Source organism: Gavia stellata, chromosome 13 (assembly GCF_030936135.1).
Source record: "Gavia stellata isolate bGavSte3 chromosome 13, bGavSte3.hap2, whole genome shotgun sequence".
Lineage (NCBI taxonomy): Eukaryota > Metazoa > Chordata > Aves > Gaviiformes > Gaviidae > Gavia > Gavia stellata.
Window position 1 is genome coordinate 7,634,610 of NC_082606.1, and position 16,470 is coordinate 7,651,079.

The 16,470-nt window shown below is 38.1% G+C and overlaps 1 protein-coding gene across 7 annotated transcripts in view; it reads right to left on the minus strand.

The window, feature by feature from the left end:
- TJP1 (tight junction protein 1) overlaps window positions 1-16,470 on the minus strand; it is a 194,780-nt gene that overhangs the window by 37,683 nt on the left and 140,627 nt on the right. For all 7 annotated transcript variants that reach the window (XM_059824097.1, XM_059824100.1, XM_059824101.1 and 4 more), the window contains 3 exons: window positions 7,225-7,281; window positions 885-1,009; window positions 565-667 (listed from right to left, as the gene is read on the minus strand). In XM_059824097.1, coding sequence (XP_059680080.1) covers window positions 565-667; window positions 885-1,009; window positions 7,225-7,281 — 285 coding nt within the window. The remainder of the gene's footprint in view (window positions 1-564; window positions 668-884; window positions 1,010-7,224; window positions 7,282-16,470) is intronic.

The following is a 16,470-nucleotide window of genomic DNA, read 5'->3' on the forward strand; positions in this document are numbered from 1 at the left end:
CTATTTTTTGTAATATAAATCTCAAACTTCTACAGAAAGCCGGATTACTACCCTTTAGTGATGACCTGTTCTGTTTTGCAAAGTTCAAAAGCCAACCACTTTGAATAAGCCTACAAAATTATAGGAATTAAGGTAATTATACTTCATTTTGGCAAACTGTTTACTGAGCCTAAAAAGAACAACGTTAGTGCCCGAAAAGCGGGTAAAGTCCTTTAGCATACAACAGCCTTTGAAAAACTTCATAAAATTGCACTCAAGAAAGCAAAGAAATATTAAACAAAGCTAAGAATTGAGCTTTTGCAAACCAAGAACTTTACCATAAAGAAGAGGAGTCTGAAGTATCCAGTGCCACACTACCCAAACATCATCATTCACATTTTAAAAAAAAAATTTAGTGAACCACATGATAAATGTGTCATGATCACCACTTAAACCTGAAGCATCACACAGGTATTATTCAAGTACCTTGCATCATGCATGTATGTCACAGCAGACATTACAACATTTCACTTAATAACTACAGAACTACAGAAGTAAGCTTAAATCTTCAAGACATTCACTTACAATTTTGGCATTCTTCCCACTTTTCCTCAGCTGCTGAACAGCAAATGCATGCTCGACATTATCCATTGAAACTCCATTAACCATTGCAACGCGGTCATTTTCTCTAAATGAAAAGCACCACAATGCACAGTATAAATACTTTATGACAAGGGGAAAATATTGGGGAATAGGTGTCCCTGAACAAACTACCTGTATTATAAACCTACTATACCAACACTTACAGATAGGTATCTTGAGAGCAAAACAATTAGGAGGTTAAGCTACCACTGACAAAGACGACCGCCACCCAAATCAGAATCCAGGTATAGTTTGGCACTTACTGTAGCAGTCCTTCTGCTGGGCCTCCTTTCAGCACATCAGAAATAACTATTGATGTCTCACCACTCTGAAAGTGAGGATTATCTCTTCCCCCAGATATTGCAATACCAAATCCAAATCCAGGAGCCTATAATGTAACAAGACAAATATTTTTACTTTCCAATATTTATGTAGTCACAATTCACATTGCTGTGTCAAACACAAAAAGGTCATATGGGATGAATACAACTGTTTGGAAGAAAGAAGGATCAATGAACCAAACAATGCTATGCAATACAAGAACAGGAGAGAGATTAAAAAAATTAAAAACAGTTTTAGAAGGCAGAGTTTCAGACTAACTACCCAATCTCTCCCAAGAGCAAAATATTGGAGTTCCCATTTGCATTATTATGGCCTAGGCCTCAGGTGGTCATCAGTGAGACCTCAATCTTCAGTAAGCACAATATACCATACCACTGTGTTGAGATACTGATTCAAACCCGTATCGCTTCCTGCCACACTTTCTTTGAGGTTTCACATTATGGTATTTACCCAGCTTGACCTCGCTTAGCTTAGGAACTGACAGGATCACAGCACGCAGTAGTATGACTGCAGGCTCAGTTCTTAGGAATAATACCAAGACCACTTGTACTATTAAATACATCAAAACCTTGTCAGCACTTGCAAATCATCTGCATCCATCTTAACAAAAGTAACTTGCTTCAATCTTTTCCCTCTAGGGTGACCTGCCACTACAGCAAGGTCAATGCCTCTGAAAAGTTATTTCTGTTAGATATTTCAAAATACAACCGTGATGCTTACATTTCTGCCTGGTAGCAGTGAGGGTGGGAAATAAACTTTGTAAATATAACCGATATGGAAACTATTTAGCTCTTCCATCATGGCCCAGAAAACATTGTCAGAAGGGTATCACCGTTTAAATGCTGTACTTGGCTCAAGAATTTATCTTGAAATTGTCGACTACGCAAAATACAGTCACTGGATAGAAAAGATCAGGTTTCAGTCAATTCCTTCTCTCCATTTCACACAGCATACACTCCATGCTGGTAGACTTATCCCTTTCTTTTTCAGACTTTAAGAAACATGACCCAGCTTTAGCATTGAGTTTCATAACCTTACAGTGACAGCAGAAGCAACATGGCAGTCTGCATCTGGCTGCAAGATGCATGACATTCAGCTTTTCAGACAGTAATTACTGCTCTAAAAAAACCTGTTTCCCATTTCCCCCCAAAACAGAGGTCATAAAAAGATGGTCCAGATTTAGCCTGGAAGCAGTGAATAGGACCATACAGTATTAAAACAAAGATTTGGAGATTCACTGTTCAGAAATTCATTTCAACAGTTAACAAATACTGTTGCCAGTTGGTCTAACAAGTGTAGGGGCGTGAGGAGGGGTACACCTTATACTGCTTCTTTTACATTCATTTTACTTCGTTAAAGGAAGGCTGGACAACTTTTCAAGATACACTCCAGCCAGATCAACCAGAAATCATGGCTGGGATTCAAGGTTTACTAAGTGAAACCCTGTGCCATGCAGGACAGTAGTCTAAAAGATCATAAGGACTACTTATGACCAGAGCTAAGGTTTTTTTTTTTTTAAATAGTTGACATAGACAATGTATGAAAATATGTAACAAAACCTCCTTTCAAAACAGTAATATTTCCCCTTTCTCATGCCACTGCTTCTTCTTTCAGTTTTCCATTACTCTTAACAAACCAAATTCAGTTTGCACTATACTTGGGTGGAGAAGGAAAGGGAAGAGAGAGCTAATAACAAAGACATTTATGTCAAACTTCATTTAAATTATGTTCTCTATCTTTCCTTACACCAAAACCAAAAAAATTCTCATAGTTCTCCTCTCATGAAAAGAAATACAATCATCAGGCTAAGGCCAGCAGAGATGCAGAAACTCACTATAAACCTCACCTTGCTGCTTGCTGTTCAATTTCTTTAGAGTAGATTTGCAAATCAAATCACCAATATCAACATGACTAGTTTCATACTTTTTCTTCTTTTCAAGAAGCCCTGATAGAATGCAGTCTCATATACAGACAGCAATCAAAAAGACCACAAGTCACATAAAGGCTTTCTAATAACATAAATCAAATTCTTAACAGATACTCCAAATTAGAAAGTTCAAATCAGACTCCACATATTTTTGAAAATTTAAGAGCTCAAATAAGAAGCCTTTCAGTAAACCTGAACCTATTACTTTTCTTTTTATCCTGCTGCCTACCAATACCTTAAGAGATAAACAGAACTACCCTCAGAAAACTGAACCTAGCTCCTAGTCATGTCTGGAAATAGCAAGATGTTGATGACTACAGATTATACAAGGTATAAACATGTACCTTAACTAAAATTGCATTTAAAAAAACCTGTCACATCACAAATTCACCTGCCAGATGTTGTAGTGACAACACAAGAAAAAAGAACCGTACTACTTTGCTCTCCTACAGTAAGGCAGCATGGGAGAAGCAGAAAGGTATGTACATACCTGGTTTCTGTTCTTTGTGGGAAGGAGAGACATTTAACATAAACACACACTTGAGTTCCAAGTATGAAGAAACCCAGTTACTATATGAAATGCATTGTTCCTCCTTAAATTCTTTCACAGTTAAGTATATAAAACCAGAAGATCTCTCAATAAAAGATAAAACCGTAGCTACCTGGTAAGCTTTAACTGAACTTGAGACTGGCTCGATCTCTTAAGAGCTAAGTAGCAGCCCAGGAAGTTGCAAGGGTAGTAAAGAAAGGGAACAAAAACTCTTGGTTAGAAGTTCAAGCCTCTCCTCCCCCAAAAAAGTTTCTAGTAAGTCTTTTGGCAGTAGTGCTGGAATTCACCAACTACTGTGTTAAGTCACAGCACAGTCAGACTGCTTAAGAGGATCTGAAACAAAGCGTATAAGATACCTGAAGCAGACGGATAAAAACCAAATCTGATATTTGAACCATATCAAAGTGCCTGAACTGACACATGTATACTACAACTACTGGGATTAAGGATAGTCTGTCCCTAATTGGTAATGACATCTCTGAAAAGTAAAGGTCATAGAAAGAAACCCTTCAAAAGAAGTTATCAAAGCTGCATTCTTCAACAAGAACTCTCTATGTAAAGCATTCCCTTCTCTTTTGTAAGGCTCATCATCCCAAGTTTATATACCATACTATCCCCTTTTTAAAGGGCCGTTACAGGATCAAAACATGTTCAAAAAATAAAACATGTCTCTCTTCAACGTATGTAACAACACTTCTGAACTGCCATTAATTGGTTTATAAATCAGTAACCGCCCCCTATAACAATGCAGAAACATTTTAAAAATGTTTAATACCTCAGATACTGACGTGTTAAAAAAAGCAAATCAGACTACACAGATAGAATACCTTGTATAATACCTGCTAATGTGGCTTGTTTTTTTCTTCAGAAAGAAAACTGCATACAAGTGATATCTACTTTCCTAAAATTTGATGATTACTATGAAAACTGCTTTTTGTTTTTACAGTTTTGGCTGAAGAGTTAAAGAAATCCTACTCTACCATACACAGGAGCAATGGAGTTAGTTACAGCAGAGAACAGTACAAGCTTAAAACAAAGTAAAATTGTCAGTGCTGGAACTACCAACAGGACAAAAAAAATGAGTCTCAAAACAGGAATAACTGTAGTCAAGACTATTCTATGTATCTTTGCTAACACACATGCCACCTAACAAGGTACTTGCATTTCCCCCCTATTGTTAAGGCTGCTCATTAGAATAGATGGCAGTGGTCCTTACTCATTAACTAGTTTTGATCAAATACCATTAATAAAAAATAATTAAAACAGAAAAAGAAACCACAGTTACATAGTTTCTTTGGGGCACTTGGAGGGACAACAGATCTGCTTGCCATTAAGCAGGTACTTCTGAAGAGATAAGAGCTGATCTAGGCTGACACCAACTCTGGACTTCTCTGCCTCTCTCAGGGGGACTTAGTAAGTTTTTAAACAAATTTATTCTGGATCAGGTTCTTCCAATGAGTTGTCTAGCCTCATTTCTGAGGGCAAATACTGACAGAACATAGAAAAAAAGTCTAGTGAATCCCAAGAGCTTTGCAGGCGTACCAGTAAAACAGGAAGCCAGTAACCTGAAGCCTGACTGGCATTTACCCCACAGAAATTCAGCACATTAGATGTCATTAATTCCATCATTCACAGCCAGCTTACTGCCCTCAGCTAAGCCAAAAATCAGAGGGACTTTTTTGTGTGCCTCACTAGAGAAAGCAAGTTCAGATCTTCAAAATGTTTTTTTGTGTGGCTGACAGTAGATGGTCTCTAGCTGTTCTGTAGTTCAGCCAAGTGGAGCAGATAACTCGCACAGAAAATATTACACCACCATTCAGAGTGGCATTTAGAATCTATTCCAATTGTATCAACTTCTGGATTTCTTTGAGAATAACTAAGATCTGGATGCATTTCACCCCTTCCGACTACACTGAAGTAACCTCATTTACCTGATAATCTAACACTACAAAAATGTCACAAACAAAAAGCAAAATCAAAAATCCCACAAGCAAATACACAGTCACTCTCCTAAATGCTCTTCCCAGTGCTAAGGATAAATTCTAAGGACCAGTTTGCTTAATACTAGCATAAGAGTTTTGGTTTCGTTATCTGGCAGATGGAAAACATTGTTTCTGTGGTTTTAACTGGCTAAGTTTATGCTATCAAAGTTATTAACAGTACATGCCATCAGCCTTCAAGATCTAAATGAGAGATACTCAGCTAACAAAACAGTTAAACTAGTACGGTTGGCAGAAGTTTGGCACATAAAATATCATAATCAAAATTATAATCAAATGACACTTTCTCTTCTATACTATACAAAGACTTCAGTCGCACTTGCGGCATAGTCAGAAGACACGATTTCTAGTTTCTACCTATTATTTCAAAATTTGTTCAAAGTAACACCATATCACAGCATTTCACTACTCCTTTGCGTACTGACTGAACTCGTCATTTTCAGGTTTCACTGAAGTTACTGCTCCAATTAACCAGGAAAATATCCCCTTCAAGAGAAACTAAGCTATCACCAAGTCTACTAGCCAACATTGTACTGCTATAGCATTTTTTGTTTTTGAATATAAGACAGTACTGATTTAATCAATAATGAGTAAAAAAAAAATTAACTTTACACAGGTTCCAGGGATGACTGGACAGCGTCAAGAAGAAAACAAAGTGCAGTTACGTATAGAAATAACACTTTTTGCTCAAAAACTTGTTGACCTAAAAATTGTTGGAAGCTTGAAGAGTAGCCTAGATAAGTATCACTACACTTTTTACATTTATACTTTTCTTTCAACATGTGGTTGCAGTTAAGAGACAGGGTACTTTGTTAGACAGCCTTCTGGTCAGTGAGTATAACTGCTCTTCTCTTAAGTGGGCAGGTACTAAAATGGTTATTTTGAATCAACATCAAACTCATTAGAATCAACAGATAATAGGTTTGTACAGAGAATTAACATTTTGTCTGACCAGCTGATCTATTCGTACACATTTTTAGTCACAAAGGTCCATTCATCTGATCAATGCTACAATTCTAAAATGCCTTGATTCTATGCTGAAGAAATGAAAGCAAATGATATAACTTGTCCTTGAGACAACTCTTGTGCATCTATCCCCCTTTTGTTGGAATGAATACAGCTATTTGGGCCATGACTCCATGGTCACATAAGCTGCTGCCAGAAATGGCATCCCACCTTGTTCTGACTTTCCCTAAGCAACTCATTCCTTATTGCCTCTCTTGTACAGCTTCACTATAGCTACATCAGAAATCAATTTCATTTAGGAGTAACTCAAATAAGAGTCAGTCTAAATGTAAAGCTGTCTTTCTATTCACCGATTCCTAATACACATTCCTTTGTGTAAGGTGCACATTCTGACCACCCAAAATCACTGTTTTCAGTCACTAATTTAAGAAAGTGGCAAGCAAATAATGCAGTTTTGAACACATTTATTTATACGTTAACTACATTGGTTTATGCCCCTGCAAATAAAGTTTTAAAACATTTAAGTGTAGTTACAGCACAATTGTTAATGAACACATAGATTTCTAAGTACTTTCAGTTATATGCAGAAGTAATCTAAAGCTTAGTTTCTGGCATGGTTATTTGTGGGCAAGCTTATCTCTGAAGCCCAACAAACAAATAGAGGTACTATCAAACGGAGCTTTTACAACACTTCTAAATTTAAACAAAGGAATATGACAGTTTCCTTTTTCACTTCCTGACATCTGGCTTTTTCCTATTGTTTTCAGAAGCTACCAGTATCCTGCGTTAGGCACACACAGCCAATTGTATGAACTTACCCTGTGAAGAGTCACTGTGTGTTGTTCCCATATAGCTGTTTCTTCCATTGTTGTGCTCTAAGGAGAAAAAACCCCAAAGATTAGTACAGCTATTGACAGTGAAGTCTGAGCTACTGTATAAAACCACAAATAAAAAACTTAAACTCAGAATTAACATTAATATTCATATTGAATAGCTACAGAGAAGAAGGGCTGGCTCATTTGTTACACATTTCCTGTCTTTTTATGTCACATCTGAACTTCCTGTGCTCCTAGGGAGGGGGGCAGGGGGAATATTAGGCAAAATACATTTCTAATCATTATATATTTCAGAACTTGACATTATAAACAAGTTTAAAGGGAAGGACTACAAGAAGCATTTGTGATGTAGGCTCTCTTGGTTGCTCATTCAGTGTAGAGTAAATGAAGCTGGTCCAAGGCCCACTTTCAGTTTTCCTCTGTGATCAGTTGTATTTATATTCTAACTTAGATACTTCATACTCTTGTGAACATTCTCCTTTTGCTTGTTCTATCTGTATGCAGATTACCACTAATTCATGAATGCCCAGCTATAGATTACAGTACCTGTGCTACTGTATTATGCATACAAGTCACATTTGACAGGCTCCACAGTTTAGCATAGGCTAATTTCTTTGGCAAACAGTAGCACTGCAGAAATAAACAAGGTCTTCTCCAAGGGAACTAGATTAAACAGTAACATTATGACAATATTTACATACCTGCATTTCTGCTTAAAAGAGCAGACACTTGCACTAATTTATGTGCCACAAACAAGCAAACATTTGGAAAGGGGAAGATGGCATGAGGGAGGAAAAACTAGCAGAGCCAAAGGCTTGAAAACAGGCAGAAAGGCAGCAGGAAATACATAGTAAACAACATGAAGTCTCCTGCTACCCTGCTGCTACATTTTCTACCTTTCCAAAGGGAGTGCACAGTGTTTTGCTCCATACCCTTCCCTCTCATAAGCAAGCAATCCACTAACTAAAGAATAGAATCAGAACAATGACATCTCTGCAATATGGGAGTGTTGTTTTTTGACAATCTACTCTTTCTTTGTTTCAGTTACAGTAACTCAGCCACTACAACAAAAAGTACTCCTAACTTTTAATCCAGTCCTGTATTATAATAGAGAACAGCAGCAGGAGTGTTTACTCTCACAATCAATACCTCTAAAAACTTTATCCAATTTCGTAACATCAGAATCTGCAACTAGGTTTAAAAAGTGAGTTCTTCTCATGACCCCAAAAAGCTGTGGGGTTTATTCCCCTCCACATTTTGTGTTCCAATTTGAACAGTTAGGATGTGCTACATTATTGTTCATTTATCTTTCAGGGTTCACTTCTCCTGAAAGTGTTGGTGCAACTTAATTGGGATATATTTCATTCCAACAGCTTTATTTCCCCGCCATTCAGTACTGAATGTTACTCCTTTGCATTACAAATTGATTCAGCTCTACCCCAAAATTAGACTATTTCCCTCCAGCTTTTTAAAAGTAGACCAAATAGATATTAAAACAGTAACAATTTACACAAAGCCATCTTTGAAAGAAAACAGAACATTTTGCTTGCTAAACGGTTAATGAATACTGATTTTCTTCCCTATTTCTGATGCTCTCATTCTGTCTTAGTTTTGGCAAGAGCTTCTCGCACTAAACATCTCATCAACAAGTGAAGAATTATTTCTGCAAGTAAACTTCTAAAAGAAAAAGCTTTAAGTAGCTCCTGTTCAGAAAAAGGTGCAACACATTTTCATTGAAATGGACTGCCTCATTTCTACCTGCAATTATCAACAAAGAAATTAACCTGACTGGCTCATTTATTGCATTTGTCCTGGCAACGCCATGCAGGTACAACACTCCATCGGCAGTGGGAGGCACTTTTGCACAGCACAGTTTGAGCTACTTGGCTAACGAGGTACCAGGTTTCAATGGCTCCAAGTTCTTGTGCCTCAGTGTTGGAGCTCAGTACACAGGGCACGGTGCAAACACACCAACTGGTTCTGGGTATGGCAAAGACTTGATAAAACCCAGTTTAACCAGCTGAGCACTGCTCCCACTGGATCTGGGAGAACTGGCAATCCCAGAGTCAGAGCAGGATAAAGTAACAAAAACAGCTAAGCAATGACTAAGAAAAATGGAAGTGACAAAAAAACCAAGACAAACCCTGAAAAAAACACCCAAATAAACTCACCAGCCTTTCTAAAACTGGACAGGGTGCTCACTGCTCAATCTACTGACTGGGGCTGCTATTTTTAATGCCTTTTTCCCTTGCTGTAGAAGCTCAGTCTTTCCACTTTCTTTGCTTATTCTTCTCCGGTTTCTTGCTCACACTATCTCCTCCACACATCTATTGCTATCACCTCCCCTAGATTTTACTAATACATTCATTTCAAATTCACAACACTTGGAAACATCAAATACCCATTAGTTAGATAGCAAACCAAGTAATATGTTATTTTCACCATTTCTGCATGCCCAAACAGTCCAATCAAGAACAGTGAAAACAGTTCAAAGGCAGCCTGAGGTGAGTTGTTGGCTTTGGCACAAACTGCTTATGCGAGTTAGTTTTTCGTCTGTAAAGAATTGCATTCAATCCCAACAGACTGAGAAGTCTGCTGAAGACCTGTGAAGGTACTCACCCTACTAAGCACTGATAACTGAGGCAGAAGAACTAGCCTGTGCTACCATCAGCTGAGGTCCCTGTTGTGATGCTGCTCTTAGACCATACTCACCAAGTGCTCTATTTTTCATGCAACATTTGAATTTCAGGAATCTTGTAAGGACTTAATTCTCAAGTCTCTAGAAATGGCAAACACTCCTTGTAGTTAACCGGTGGGGGCAGACAGTGTAGGTCTGCAGTGATGACGCCAGCCCTGCTGACTGCCAGTGCCAAGTTTAGTGCCCCAAATCATGTCACCCACCACTGATTTAGGGGAAATCAAGGTGACTCAGCAGGAACTGAGAAATACATACAGCCTAATACCCCAGAAACTAGGAATATATGAGAATACTAAGATGCTACAGTCTAGGATACAGTAACTTAACAGAGACCATTAAGTATCTTTGAAATGCAAGTGGACAACCGACAGCATTTGAACTTTGCAAACTCCAGATACTATGTCTGTATTACCTACGGTTACATGTATTAAGAATAAAAAGAATAGAAAGAATGATGGTAATATAACCTCAGTGTTGGAAAAAAAAAATGTATTTTAGACTTATACTTTATTAAAATGAAGAGTTTCCTTAAGCTCATCTCAAACACTTTTAATACAGACAATTAGTAGCATTCCTGGCTCTGTATATGGCAAGGGGATGTGTTTGTGGGGTGTTTTTAAAATTATTATTTAAAGGGTCAAGTCATACATGAAGTCGCAGTTCATCAATATGGAAGTAATGCAATTTACTTGATCAGAATCTTAATCTTCAAAGTATCAAATCTTGTTCAACTTTTTCATCTTTGAAATTGCCCCGAGATATAAACATCTTTCACAGAAAGCTCCCTTCATGGGCTACAAGGGTCCTTCAAACAACAAACTTTTTTTTGTTCCCCTTCTCACCACATTTCTCTCCTGCTTCTCAAAGGCTTTCATTTTTCTTTTTTAAAAGCATGCCTTTTCTCATACAACTCTTATCTTCACACGTGCATCTGGGCCCATGTGCACAAATGTAAGATTGACTTTCCCCAAAGGATTAATTCTGTAATAATGCATCAAGATTTTTCCTTCAAACATTGTGAAGGGAAAAAAAAGCCTTGCTGGCTACCAGTTTGAGCAACGCTGTCATGTTTGCAAATAGCATTGCTCAGTTTACCTCTGCTGCAGTTGGAAAAGCTGTTACCAGCAGCAGCACTGGAGCCACCCACGGGCTTGAGAAGACAGTTCAACTTCACATTTGGGAAGATTCACACAACAGCCCCACAAATTAGTATTTTATACCTAAAATAATGCAAGGATCCTGAGGTAAAGCTTCTTGCAGGGTAACACTACTTTATACTTCTACACCTAGAGGAAGAGCTCGGACTAAGGCCAAAGCTCCTACATAGTCTTGAAATCAAAGCCAGAATAGTTTCCCAATGTTTCTTTGCAAGTCTAGGGGGATCTACTAGAAGAATTATCTTTCTTGTTTTAACTGAACTGCTTTTCTTAAGAGTGTCAAGAATGACAAGTTAGATTTGAAGTAATTGTTTGCTCAGTTATGATCAAGTTCTGACACATGAGGTCAAAGGAGTTTTCAATCACCTTATTTCTTAGTAAAATTCAACACTAATTTCCTATAAATAAACAGTTAAGTGTTAAATATCTACTGTTATACATTTCAACACATTTCTCACTAAGGACCACAAGATTATTACATTTGCACAGAAAATCCTATTTAGGTATCTACCTTAGAACAGACAGATTATCATATTTTCCTCTGGCCAACACAAGTGTAACCTACCATGGGAAGCAATAAAGTACTTTTAGTATCTTTGCAAACCTGGTTTTGCAGATCAGCATTGACAGCTGTCCTGCAGACAATAAAATAAAGCAACTACTTCTGCTACCTCAGGGGGCATATTGTTTCCTCTATTGTGTTTTGCAGAGAATAGAAAGCTATCCGTGACAGATCCAAGTCCCTCTTTCAACCACAGCAGGCAAACTACAAGAAATGGAATGACCAGATCACAGACTCAACCATATAAAGAACACTATCTTTGCTCCAAGCTTGCAGCCTCATGTTGTAGCTTTTGTGTACACCTTAATTCCAATAAAATGCTGACATCTAAAAACATTCTTAATTGTCCTGATAAAAATCATAACAACCTCGAGAAATAGTTATCTTATTGAAGACATGAAAAAAGAGCAGAGAAAGAAAAACTGGTAAGGGGCTGTGTCAAAAGAAGGAAATAAGTTTATATTTAAAGTCAGTCTCTTCAGAAGGACACACCAGACATTCATACTCCTTATCTTGCCATATTTCTATTTGGCTTCTAAAATTAATTCTCACTTATTCTTGGGGAAGTCCACTTCAGCAGTAGGATGCTACTGAACTTCAAAGTTTTAAAGGTTAAATGCAGAATCAATACATTTTGATTGCACTTGTGGGAACAAGAATTTAAAGTGCTTATCGTAACAATTAGCATTTGCAACTGTTACAAGAATTTCTGCAGGTTTGTTGGGTATCTAGGGGGTGATATTCATTATTCACTTAAAAAAAAAAAATCAAAGTCAATATCCAAAACAAACAGCTTCCTGAGGAAGTTCAGGAAAGAAAACGGAATCTTCCTCAGCCAGCCCAGAGCAGGGAATGAAGAGGTCATTTCCCTACACGCAGCATCTTTCAGGACTCAGTTGGAGCAGTGTGCTGTTTCCAACACTGACCAGGAAGACTTCCTACACACACTCACCTTTGTCCTTGCCTAGTTAAACTACAGGCACCTTAAATTCCAACAGATTCCCTCCAACTGTCTTATCACAAAAGCCTTCAGCTGACTAAAAAAAAAACAAACAGTTTTTTAACAGTTGATCCCCTGAAATTAGTGCAATGAGGACAGAATCCTATTATGAGACTGACTTATGAATTGAATTGAGAACTTTGTCTTACATAGTCTTTATACAACTTACACAATGCACTACATCTCCTCTACAGAGCACCTTAGAGATCTTTGATGTATTTGAAACACTGGAAACCAACTACTAGAGCAAGTGTATCCAGTCAAAGAGGAGGGTACTCCAAAGCAGGATAATCACAGCAAATTGCACACTGCTAAAGCTGGCTGTTTGCACTCAGAACTGTGGCATCTCTGTACTAGACTTAGCAAGCAGCCTATATCCTTGTTTTTAACTTGATCATCACTCTTTGCAAAGAGGAAAGTCTGTTTCCCTGGCTCTATTGAGAAAAGACTCAGGAGAAACCAGACAGAGCAGCTCAGGGACTGCTGCAGAGACAAACAACATGCACCTGATGCGATTTGATAATCTCTTTTACACAGCAATGCTAAGTGGAAGAGAAAACACCCACTAAAGCATTCTCTTGTGAGATCTGTATAAAAAAAAATTCTCATTCATCACTGAAGCTGAGAAGCCAGTCTTTAGTCTCACCTTCTGTCTGAATGTACATCCATGGAAGTGACATGGACCATCTATTTTGGAAACCAAAATACTAACCTTATTCTCTCAAGCAGATGTACTAAACAACACCTAGAAGTAAAACAGTGTGCATCACAATTTTCTTTTTTTTTTTTTTTTGCCTATTTCATACATTGCATGGGTCCCAAGCTCTAGTTAGGAGTTCCACTCCTCCCAAACACTTGTCTATATTCAACAGGCCACCTCATGAAAAGCCTGTATTAAGAAAGACACCATTATTAAAGCTGATCTTCAGATGACAACATGCAATCCAAGTTAAAGACATACAGAATTCTCAACACTGCACATTAATAAAATGAACTTATTTTTACTTAGATCAATCTAGAAGTAGAAAGTCTCTAGGACAATTGTACATACCTCCTGCCTGGACAACAGAAGTCATCTTTACATCACGAATAGCAACCCTGATAAGAAAAACTAGAACTAAACTTAATTTATTTTTATTTTTTTTTTTTAAACAATAGCTAGGCTGTTTTGCCATTGCACTCAATTCTCCCCATGCTTCCACAACCACATGACACTCCATGGGATACTACTTTACTAAATACAATTTCCACGGCTTCCTGCTCTAAAATTCTTAAGATTACTTGCTATATTTTGAACACATAGATACTGTATGTATCTAAAAATGTCCCTTCTGATAGTTTTTGTGCAAGACATTTTTGTTCTGACTTCTGGGCACTGTTCTCCCCAAACTAAGAAAAAATAGCTCAGTATTTAACTCATCCCATGTAATGGTCAAGTTCTTCTTTAGCATGACTCACTTTTCCAGAATGGCCTCTCAAGTCCAAGCCTCACACATCACAGACAGCTCTCTGATCACCCAAGGTCATAAAACCTTTTTGTTGTTGCTGCTGCTCAATACACAGAACAGTAGACCCTCCTTCCAAAGAGAGCCCTTAACAAGAACAGTATGCAGAAATTTGGGGGGATATTGCATTTTAGTGAAATAAATACTGGATTACAGATCCAGTTAAGTCTGAGTATTTATAGAAGTGTTTATAATACAGGCCTAGTGAATACCATTATCCCTGAATGGCAGAAGGCTGACCCTCAAGAATAAGAAAGCAAAACAAACCAGAATGTAAGACCAAAATGCAGATACACCTCAAATGATCTCAGGTCAAGTTACTTCAGATGAAGAGTACTACTCAAACACCCCGTTAACAGTATCAGCCAGCAGCTAAGCAAAGCTTACTAGCTTCATGATCTCTAAGGCGTGGGAAAACTGTGCTTTATAAAATTTGGGATCCTTGGCTGTTTTGCTTCTTTCCATTTTGCTTTCCAGCTGGCAGTGAAATCACGTATGATCACAAACTCCAAAGCGCTAGCAAGCAGCGTTTCACAGATCACTACTCCAGGCCAGTATGCTAGCAAAACGGAACTAAAAATCACAACAGAACAGAACGGCTAAAAAGCGAAGTGGTAAGCCATGTTTCTCCCCCCCTTAAGTGATGTTGCCAAAGAAAAGCACGGATAGCTTGCACTTTGCTTTTGTTTTTATTTTAAGTCATTTCTCTACCATACTGACCTAGGTCAGTATAATTAGGACATCAAGAGTCCAAAATTACAGTATATTTTTAATGAGTAGTTGACAGTATTTATCTCCTCTTTAAATATCAACTTTAGCTCAGATCTGATTTTTTTTTTTCAAATCATTTCAAAACCAAGATCTTCAAGAAACTCCATGTGATATTTTAATTCTTGAAATCTCAGGATGCAACTTGAAAAGCACTTCTTTTAGCACAAGTAACTGCTTAAGCAGCACATGCTGCCCTGCTACTAGTTTCCATCCTCAAAATGCCGCTATCCCTCATATTATGCTTGTGGAAGTGTTAATGCTTATGTATGTGGTTGTTTCTACCTGCATCAGTTCATCTCAACTCCACTGACAGTTGCTGCCAGTGGCACAGTTTGTAAGCCAGCCCTGTTAATAGAAAAGCTCAAACTACAGACTCACATCAAAGTAAAATAAGCTATACTGAAGTATACAAGTGAAGCTCATTAAGTGTACACAGCTGTGACAACAGTTTCACAGCAACTGACACAACTTGGAACACGAAATTCCAATCAGATATTACCTGCTTTGTTGGTTTGTTTTAAAACCACAGGGTGGTCAAATGGTGGTGCAGGCTGCCTAGGGAGGCTGTGGAATCTCCACCCTTGGAGATATTCAAAACAACTGCAAAACATCCTGGGCAACCTGCTGTAGCTGACCCTGCTTTGAGCATGGGGCTGGACTACATGATCTCCAGAGCTCCCTTCTGACCTTGCTGTTCCTGCAATTATTCTATAAAACAGATTTAGTGAGAACTGCTGTGAACAGAGGGTTGGACTGGCTGATCTCTAGAGTCCCTTCCAACTTTAATTACTCTGTGATACCATGTTAAGTCACATTTCCAGCACTTTCCTGAAACCAAATCCAGTCATCCAACTGCAGACACGGCCTCCATCCCTGCTCTTACACGCAGCTCAATGTTACTGTTTTATCACTCAGTTAAGAACATTAGTTGGAGTTCTTCCAGTTTGTTTTTTCCCTTGGGGGAGGAGGAGAAGAGCACAGTATCAGTACCACAGAAACAAAAATCCTACTATATTAGTTTTATATAAGAAACCTACAATCAGGCTTATGTACCTGATCATTGCTTTTTAATTAAGATACAAAGCCAAAACACACACAAGTATAAGAAAAGTCCACCAAAAAATTACCAACATGAAGTTAGACATCAGAGCAGCTATCAAAGCATTCAAACACCTCACTTCAAGCCAGAATGCTTCTGACCTTGTTTCTAATCCAGAAAATCATAACCTAGTTACTGAGCACTGCACCGTGTCAATTTTAGATTGTTATACCTGAAGATCTGTCAGACAAGAGCCTCAGGATAAGCAACAGTATCCCACTAAGACAGAGCAGGGTTGTTTTTCCCCGAGATACTACTCAAAGCTTTCAAATATCAATCAGACCAAATACACGTTTAAGAGCCTTGCGTGACACTTCAAGTTACAGATGCAGAATTATGGCCTTGCTATCTTCAAGCAAGAAGAGCACACAGAGGTTAATTTCTCCCTGACATGTTTGGGGTTGGTTGTTTGTTTTGTTTTTTAAAGCCCACACAG